We start from the raw sequence: 9,584 nt of genomic DNA, 5'->3' as shown, positions 1-9,584 counted from the left end.
GACGTGTCATGCAAACTGTCCAATCATGGAGGTGACATCCACGGAGTCTTGCCGCCATAGTCCTCTGTCTTACAGTTCTGCGGGTGCGCCAGGTCCTACAAGATGGCTCCGCTGCCGCGAGGCTCCCAAGCCAATTGGAATCCGCCGCTTTCCACCTTCACTGATGTGTGGGGCTGGAGGGCAGCGACGCTGGACACCTAGGAAGCTGACCACCACCACACGGTGAGTGTGTGGGCCCGGGTGTCCAGAGAAGGGAAAGAGGAGTCACTGGAGCTGCTGAAGGGCCAAGAAGACGCGGGCCTCCCAGAGGTCATCTCTGGGATCTGTGGGCACCATATTTCTGCAGGTACAGCACTTTCCTTTGTCCTCTCTGACCCTGGGTTGGGGGAGACTGGCGCCAGATACCCCCGACACCCTGGGCCTTCCCTGCTCACAGTGACTTCGCATCCCTGGAGCCATCCCTGGGCAGCTGTGTAGCGGCAGCCCTGCGTCTCCCCAGGTGTGCCGTGGGGACTGAGCTGTCACTAGGGAGGCTGTGGGTTCTGTGTATGGGGTTCATGCGGGACTGGAGCTGTCCTTTATACAGCCCTCGGTTCCTCCTTCCTTCCCTGTGAGGACTTGATTCTAAATATTCTAAACATTTTCTAAATACGTGTGCAGCAGGGTCTTTTCCAGGATGTTGACCTCTTTGCTTAGCTGTTTTTAGAGGAGTCTCTGTTTTCTGTTTCCAGTAACATAGTAACATAGATTAGGTAAGATAAAAACAGAAGTGTTGTTTGACTCTGGGTTTTTATCCAGGTTTTAGAGAGGCAGGAGGGCCTGTAATTTGACATTTGGGTATCATCTTAGCACTTACAGGCTCCCTTAACAGGCTGTCATCTGTATTAACACTTTCAAAATAGAAATTTTGGCTACTTAAATTTATGAGTGTTTGAAAAATTTGGGTTCAAGAAAGCCTTTCCAATCCCGAAGATATGTCTAGTTTACTGTTATTTTGAATTTATATTTTCATATAGGAGCCTATTTCTTTTTGCTTGTTTAAACTTTTCAAGATTGTTGGAGTATAATTGACAGAATGTGTGTATATTCAAGATATGAAACCTGATGTTTTGTATGTGAGGGCTTTTCAAAAGTTATGGAAAATTCAAATTATCTTTTAATCCCATTTTTTATAAACTTTTGTAATCCTCTTGTACAGATACAAGAATCATTATGAAATGATTAGGACAAGGTAAAATATCCATCACCTTACATTGTTACATTTTTAAAGAATATATAAGATATTAGCAAGTTGTGAGTATGTAATAGAGTATTCTTTTAAATACTGTGTTGAATATTTTAAATACTGTGTTTGAGACCTTGAATTAATTTATCTCTTAACTGCAAATGTTTTCCCATTTCTTTTGCTCTGATCCCCTGACAACCACCGTTCTTTTCTGTGATTGTGATTTTCTTAGGTTCCATATACAGTTGAGATTGTGTGGCATTTATCTTTTAAGGCCTTATTCCCAATAGCCTAATGAGTTATTCCTATTTTTGGATCCATGTTTAGACAAAATGGTAGAATTTCCTTTTTAAGGTTGCATATGATTCCGGGGTGTGTGTGTGTGTGTATGTGTGTGTGTGTTTCTGTGTATGTCACATTTTCTTCATTCATCTGTTGACATTGTGGTTATTTCCATATCTTGTATTTGTAGATAATGAATATAGTGATACAGATATTTCTTGGAGATACTGATTTCCTTTGGAAACAAATGCAGTTGTAGGTTTTTCATATGTTCTATAATTAATTTGTTTGAAGTACTACACAGTGTTTTTGTATTGGATATACCAAGTTTTATTCCCACCAATGATTTATATATTCCCCCTTTTCCACATCTGGTCTAATTTATCTTTTTATTTTTGCATAATAATCATTTTAACATATGTGAAGTAATAACCATTGTGGTAATTAGCATTGTAGTCTTGAATAACAGTGTGGAGCCCCTTTTCAGTTACCTGTTAGCTACTTGTTTATGTTCAGTGGAAAAACGATCAATCCTTTGGGCATTTTTTACTGCAATATGTGTTTTCCAGTTGTCTGTGTTCATTGTATTGCTCCCTTAGTGAGACTGAGGTTTTCCATCATTTTCTTCTATTCTTTGGGTTATCTTTTCAGTTTTACCTTTAGTATGCAGAATGCTTTTTTGTTACCTTTTTGGTAGTCTTAACTTTTGTTTTTGTCACATGTGCTTTTAGTGTCACATCTAAACAATCATTGTTGAGATTAATGTCAATGAATTTGCTCCCATTTTTAAGGAGTTTTAAATTCTCAGATCTTGTATGTAAGCCTACCCTTTAAGTTGAAATTCTTGCCTGGTGTAATATAATAATGTTATGTTTCAATTTTTATCATGTGGATGTCCAATTTGCCTCTGCTTCAAATGTCATCACAAAATAATGAGTAGCCACTTGGCAACTGTGGTGTCACTTGCTGGACCAGCACCCCAGAAGATGTGCCTCTAATTGCACAGGAACCAGGCAAAAAGTGTCAGAGTCCAGTTTTTCCCTAATCTCACTCATCCCCCAAACCCATCCTGCTGTGCTCTGCTGCTCTTCCCTGTCTGCAGTAAAAGACTTCAGAAGTGAGCATCCGGGGAGAGACACACATGAAGTCCAAGGGATCACTCAGTAGTCTACCACTGGTTCATTGTCTGTGTTGACAGTACCTAGCTGCCCTCCAGCTACTACCTAACATCCACCTGTGACACTAAGTGGATTCCTTCCTTCTGAAAGTTATACAAGAGGAAGATGCATCATGAGGCCTCACATTTGCAATTGAACTGGCCTTGTCAGGGTTATGGTAATATCATAGATCCACAGCAATGGGAAATTTCAGTACCATGTTGTAGATTCTTCTCTATCCCTTGTGTATGGCCTTTCTTGTCTTCTCTCCTTCCCTTTTAAGAGGACATGAATAATAATGGAAACATTGGAGACTGATATAAGAGCTCCAATATTGGCTTTATTACCAATTAACCCTGTGACTTATCTAAATTACTTAAACTTTAAAGTTTCTAAGATTAGTTGTCACAACCTGTAAAATGCCCATGATAAAATGATTTATTTAATAAGTTTGCTGTGATAATACTCTGATAAGAGGTGTGCTGTGGCTTGGGGTCCACATACCTTCATCAGGATCAATAGACTGTCCTTATTTTGCCACCTGACAGTAATGTTAGCTCTTGGTGGTCTTCTTCTGAGTTCTCTCCTAGGTATCATCTCCATATCACCCATAACTCTGTTCTTCTGAGTGGATACTATGCCTAAAGACTGAAAAGTCTCCTCTTTATCTGAAACTGGACTTTTTCTGAAGGGGCACTGCAACCTCAGATGTTTATGTGAGTTCAAATTAAGCTTCTCTTGTGGCTGCAGCATAGCTCAGCTTCTCATTTGCTGATATGCTTTCCTCTCCAGCAAGTCTTTTCCAATATGTCTGTTGAAAATTCCTGTGTCAAAGTCTTTCTCATCTAAGGGAAGAAGGTTAAAAGAATCTCAAACTCTTGCTAGCTGCCAAATACATTTTTGTTGTTATTTATTTATATATGTAATTAATTATTTGAAATTCAAAATTGAGAGAGAAAGGGCAACAGGGAGGAAGATTGATTTTCCATCTGTGAGTTACTCCTCAAATGTCTGTAATGGCCAGGGCTGGCTCAGGCAGAAGCCAGGAGCTTCTTTTGGGTCTTCCACATGAGTGCAGGGGCCCAATAACTTGGTCCATCTTCTGCTGCTTTCCTAGGAGTATTAGAAGGGAGTTAGATCAGAAGTAGAGTAGCTAGGACTCAAATCAGTGTCCATATGGGATGCCTGCCCTGCAGATAGCAGACTAACCTGCTGTGTCACAGCACTGACCACTCTTGTAACTCTTTAGAGAGTAAAATAACTTATTTTAAGAGATTTTCTAGGATATTCATCACACACTCACACTCACACACACGCACACACACAGAGAGAATTATAATTCATTGTTGCATCATGAGTAGAGGGAATAAAACTATCCCAAATTCTAAATAAGAAAAAATGGCTGTTTGACATTTAAACATTATTTTATTAAAGTGTGTTCTAATTAGGTTGCTCCAGTGAAAACTGAAGCTTGTTATTTAATGATTGATTCTCTTGTATATTGTAATTTTTGTCTCTATGTGTTTGATTATTTGTGCCAATCTAGTGAAGGTGCTGGCACTATATTCCTTGAAGGTTAGAAGTTCATTAAGATATTATTAACCTGCAGAAAGTAAATTACTATTACATCTAAGTTAGTAGTTAGACATTTCTTTCCTATAATAAAGCCTAGTTTCTTATATACATGATGAATTGCTTTTTTTGACTCTCATTGTTACTTTCATAATGCACTAAATAAAATTTTGTCAGATGCTTACTATTTGTGTGAGAATAGTATCTTTAACAGTCCTTCTGTATGACAGTGTGTTTCTAAATATTTGTTTCTCAAGGGCAGCCTAAAGTTTCATGGGAGCAATTGGAAAAGATAAGTCAATACAAAAGTTAGCCAAAAGCTACTATACTCAGTCCAAACTTTGAGTATAGTTTTGATATATTTGGTAGGGATCTCATAAAAAAATTCCATACACTGAGTAGCTTAAAAAAAGAAAGGCAGAGAGAAAAATCTAAGAAAAAAACACAGGAATTAATGTCTTAGAGTTGTGGAGCCTTGACGTCTGAGATGGAGGTATCAGCAGGGTAGGTTCCTTTGAAGGCTGGGGTGGTGAACTGGATCCACATCTCCCTGGAAGCCTTGGGCTTGCCTTCACTTTCATATGTCTTTCTCCCTATATGTGTGTCTGCATCCAGACTTTTACTTTTTACAAAGAGGCCAGTCATTCTGGTTCATAATACTCTCCTGATGGCCTTGTTTTGTCATGATTACTTCTGCAAAGTATTATTTCAAGTAAGGCCACATTCTGAGGTCCTGGTGTTGGGACTTCAAATTATGAAACTTTGGGGCCGGTGCCACGGCTCAGTAGGCTAATCCTCCACCTAGTGGTGCTGACACATCGGGTTCTAGTCACGGTCGGGGTGCCAGATTCTGTCCCAGTTGCCCCTCTTCCAGGCCAGCTCTCTGCTGAGGCCCGGGAAGGCAGTGGAGGATGGCCCAAGTGCTTGGGCCCTGCACCCCATGGGAGACCAGGAGAAGCACCTGGCTCCTGCCTTCAGATCAGCACGGTGCGCCGGCCACAGTGCGCCAGCCGTGGTGGCCATTGGAGGGTGAACAAACAGCAAAAAGGAAGACCTTTCTCTCTGTCTCTCTCTCTCACTGTCCACTCTGCCTGTCAAAAAAAAAAAAAAAGAAACTTTGGGAGAACACAATTTAAGCTGTAACAGTAAGATTACTTCCTCTATACCCCTAATGATGGCTTTTTCCCACAAATAACAATTTAAGGAACAGAATGTCATTAACTTACGATGCACTCTCAGATGAGAAATCTCATCTTTTTTTTTTTTTTTTAAATGGACTTCATTGTCAAACCTCACACAAAGCACATTCCAATATGATTCTGTGTATGTGGTTATGGCGAATTATATTTTGGAATAAAATGCTGTCTACGTGATGAGTTTGCAAGTTCTAGGGCATTGGTAACCAGTCCATTTTTTTAAGATTATTTATTTTAGAGGCAGAGCTACAGACACAGAGAGAGAGAGAGACAGGGAGAGAGCTCTCCCATTACCTGGCTAACTTTCCAAATTGTGGTAATGGCAGGGGCTAAGTCAAATCAAATCCAGTAGCCAGGACCTTCTTCCAAACATTTTAGTCTGCATGTTTTATTGGTAGAACTAAGGCCATTTATACTCAAGATTATTATCAGCAATTATCAACTTCTGGCATTTTCCTGTAAATATTCCTAGTTTGTTTTGGATTTTCATTATAGGTTTACCATATTTTCTACCTTCACATTCTTTGATGATGCTGCCTCTCTGTTTTTATATGTAGCACATCTTAAGTATGATTTGTAAAGCTGGATGAGCGCTGAAACATTCTTTCAATTTCTGTTGTTTTGAAAGGCCTTTATTTCACCTCCATTTGATCCGGGTTGCCCTTATTAATTATTTTAACATTAATATCTCAAAGGTCACTGTCGCCTGTTCAGATAAGAATTCTGAATATAAGCTCAAATATCAACATGGTAAGCTTTAGCATTTATTGTGTGGGAGAAATACACAGGAAAGTGAGGGCCTTATTTAAGGAAGAGAGGAGTTTAGAAGTGTGAACTGAGTCCATACCAGTCATAGGCCAGGAGCCATGTGTGAGAAAGCCACAAGTCAGAGCCATGCAGAGCAAAGCCTGCAGTTAGGAGTAGCCACAGGTACCTTTAGCATATGGTCACAAAAGCAGAGGTGAGAAATGGGCAGAAAGCTGTGTGCCCAGATGTATGGGACAACAAGGGAGGGCCCAGCAGGCTCCATACCTTTTATTTGTTTCCAGATGGGTAATGGTTATGTAGTGGGTGCATACAGATAAAATCAGATGAGGGCATGAGGTCACATGAGGCCAGGGGGCATGGTTTTTCAGCTCATGAATCCAACTAATTTAATCCTATCTGCCTGCCCATACCATTCCCCCCTCAGAGATTCCAGACATTAATTTTAAGGAATCTTTAGGGCATAGAGTCATCATTTCTTCTATAGCTACTTCCTGCTCATCAGGAGCATGGGCCCTGTTTGTCCTAGGTCTGGAATTCTCTTCCTATCTCAGTTAATAAATTTGTTTCATATTCTGGAGTAGTCTCAGTCACCACCAATGGCTGCATCTTCTGCATGGTCTTCATTTCTCTCAAAAGTTGTTGAGTTCTGAAACACACAAGTTTATCAATCAGCATAAGCAATTGGAGTGCCACTTAAGATAGAAAGAACATATCTCATAGATTCTCAGATAGTGGGTGGCAATAGGATACCTTTATGCAGATTATAAAACCTTTTAGCCTAAGCATAGATTATTATAATAGAAGAGTTATTAAGGATTTTTCTTGTCAATAACAGCTACCAGAGAGACTAAAAAGAAGAACCAGGTATACTGTATCTCTCCTAAGGTGCAGCAGTCTTGATGTGATGAAATCAGAAGCTTTACTTACCTTTTGTTTTTAGAAAAGGTCACAGGAATAAGAAAGCAAGTCTCTTGCATAAGATACACATGAAAATTTCCATCTCAATAAATCTTTCATGAAAAAAATTCTAAAAAGTAAATGTTAAGTACTTATTTATATTACTTAGTATATAAAAGGAAATATAAAAGTAGAGATCTAGTATTTTTAAATATCTATCAGACAAAATTAAATTCATCACACAAAATCAAAAATATTAATTTTACGCATAGGTTTCTCAATAGCTAACTAAAACAGACAAAAATATCCATCATTCCCAAAAGCTACAAACAAATAGTCTCTAAATTGGAAGGCGGAGAAATATTAACTTCAAAGAGTTCATTTTACTTATGAATTGGCAGTGCATGTCTAGCAACATTGGTGACACTGAAAGAACACAGCACAGACATGACCAATCTGTAAACATCTGACCATACTGGCACAATGTGGATCTTGCTGATCAAGTGGATATATTTTTTGTTGCAAATGTTTTGAGGAACAACGCCTAAAATTATACAAAAGTTGAAAATACAGTTTTAACAAAGTTTACATGTAAAGGGGGAACATCAAAGCTAGTAAGTCTTTTGGCTTTCTTACAAATGGTATCATTATAATTCCCAAACTGCCGGAGGACAGAGTATCTTTGTAGGAAAAATAAACTGAAAACTATGTTGCCTCTATTATTTTACACGTCGGAGTCACTTGCAGATTCTGGTCTGCTGTTATCTGGCCCATCACTTTCCTTGTCCCAGTCTTTCATAGATGCTCCCATCATGAAATCATCACGTAGGATTGTCCAACCTGGACCCTCTTCTGATTTCGCTTTAGTCTGTTTGGCTTTTGAGTTCTTCTCAGTTGAACTTTTCTCATTTGCAGTTCCATCCATTCCTCTCAGAACACTGATGAAATCTTTCTTAGAAACAGTTGATATCAATTTAGCACGCTTTCTAATAGAACCTCCAGCTTCTTTAACCTTTTCATCAACATTCTTTTGATGTTTTTGGACAGCATTAAATAATTGCACCACACCCCTCGTTGCAATTCTCTGAAGATTTCTCTCTGCTTCTTTGTCTTTGACAACATCTGGCTTTACTCTGCACATCATTTCCCATTCCCGCCTCTTATCAAGCTGTTTTCTTCTCTCAAGTCTTTCTTGCTTTAACTTTTCTTTTTCCTTTTCCAGTTCTTTATTTTTGACTAGAATGGTGGGTTTACTTTTAGGCGTTTTCTTGTTGAGGATTTTAGCCATGGCATCTGCCCAGCCCATATTAGTTCCAGCACATGATTCTCCAGCAGACATGTCTTTTGAGTTTACCTGCAAAGACTCAAGAGGTAGAAGTTTAAACCTAATTTCACTGAGCTAGGCACGTTCAGTAATACCTGGCAGGGATCCTTCATTTAGGCAACTAATCTGAAGGGGATCATTTTATAAACAAGGTGAATGGCTTACTTGGGGATTCCTAATGCTGGAGTTTCTGTTAAAAAGCTCTTTAATTCTTTGTAACACCTTTTGTGGCTCCCCTATACAACACAAGGTGTCTGTGCCAGAGCCTTTCAAAGCTTCATACAATGGTTTGGCAAATAACTGAAAACTTGGAATAAACATTCCACAGAATCCTGCCATTCCCAGAAATGTTCATAGCTTCTTTTTAGTCTGCAGTGACCCTGTACATAGAATAACTTATCTACCTCCTATTTAGGAACCTGATCTTTTATTTGGGAAATTCTGTATCATCACTTTCCCAGATTCGGGGTTTAATGAGATGCAGAAGAAATTATCACTTAGATATCCATGTGTACTTTGTGTGTAATTCTTATTTTCCATTCACTTTATAAGACTCATCACATACATTGTTTTGTAGTCTTATACAGAAAAACTATCATTTTCAAGTCTACATTCTGTAAACTGAAGTCTCATTGTGTACACAGAATATAGTGAAGTATTTTAAATCAGATTTATGATCAGTCCTATGAATTGGAACTCGAGTTCTACTACATTCTTTTTTGTTTCCAGGCAATATAATTCTTTAGATTCCCCTTTATTGTTTGGCTATGGTCTACAGGTGGCTATGGCTTTAATGTCAGGTTCAAACTCATAACCCAGTGTGTAAATATTGAAAAGAATTTGTATTTATGGAGCAATTAGGCCCTAACTCTGATGTTATGAAAGCTGTGCTGGAAAATTCTGGCTACTTCTACGATAGGAGGGCGCATAAATACTTCTAGTAGGCAGGAAATGAGCTGTCACAGACAGAATGGGCTAGTGCCTTAATCTTGGATTTTACAACCTCTAGAATTGAGTTACAACTTTCTGTTTAAATTGCCCTCTCTAAAGTATTCTTCATCCTGAAGGGCCTAAGATATTATCTATAAAATATTTTGAAATGTCTACAAGGAGATAATGTATGCTAATTTTTATGAATCCATGAAGAACATCACAATTTCTCT

General features: G+C 38.7%; 1 protein-coding gene across 1 annotated transcript; it reads right to left on the bottom strand.

Moving 5' to 3' along the window:
* Positions 1–7,474: 7,474 nt before the first annotated feature.
* On the bottom strand, positions 7,475–8,436 carry LOC127488478 (RRP15-like protein). The gene has a single exon (XM_070047169.1). The coding sequence runs from the start codon at positions 8,434–8,436 to the stop codon at positions 7,822–7,824; it is 615 nt and encodes a 204-aa protein (XP_069903270.1). The 3' UTR covers positions 7,475–7,821.
* Between the last annotated feature and the right edge of the window lie 1,148 nt (positions 8,437–9,584).

The sequence above is a fragment of the Oryctolagus cuniculus genome, chromosome 8 (assembly GCF_964237555.1).
Source record: "Oryctolagus cuniculus chromosome 8, mOryCun1.1, whole genome shotgun sequence".
NCBI lineage: Eukaryota > Metazoa > Chordata > Mammalia > Lagomorpha > Leporidae > Oryctolagus > Oryctolagus cuniculus.
This window is presented reverse-complemented; position numbering and strand designations above follow the sequence as displayed.

What these genes read in the sequence shown, in the direction of transcription:
- LOC127488478 (XM_070047169.1), bottom strand. Translation starts at nt 8,436, where the DNA reads ATGTCTGCTGGAGAATCATGTGCTGGAACTAATATGGGCTGGGCAGAT.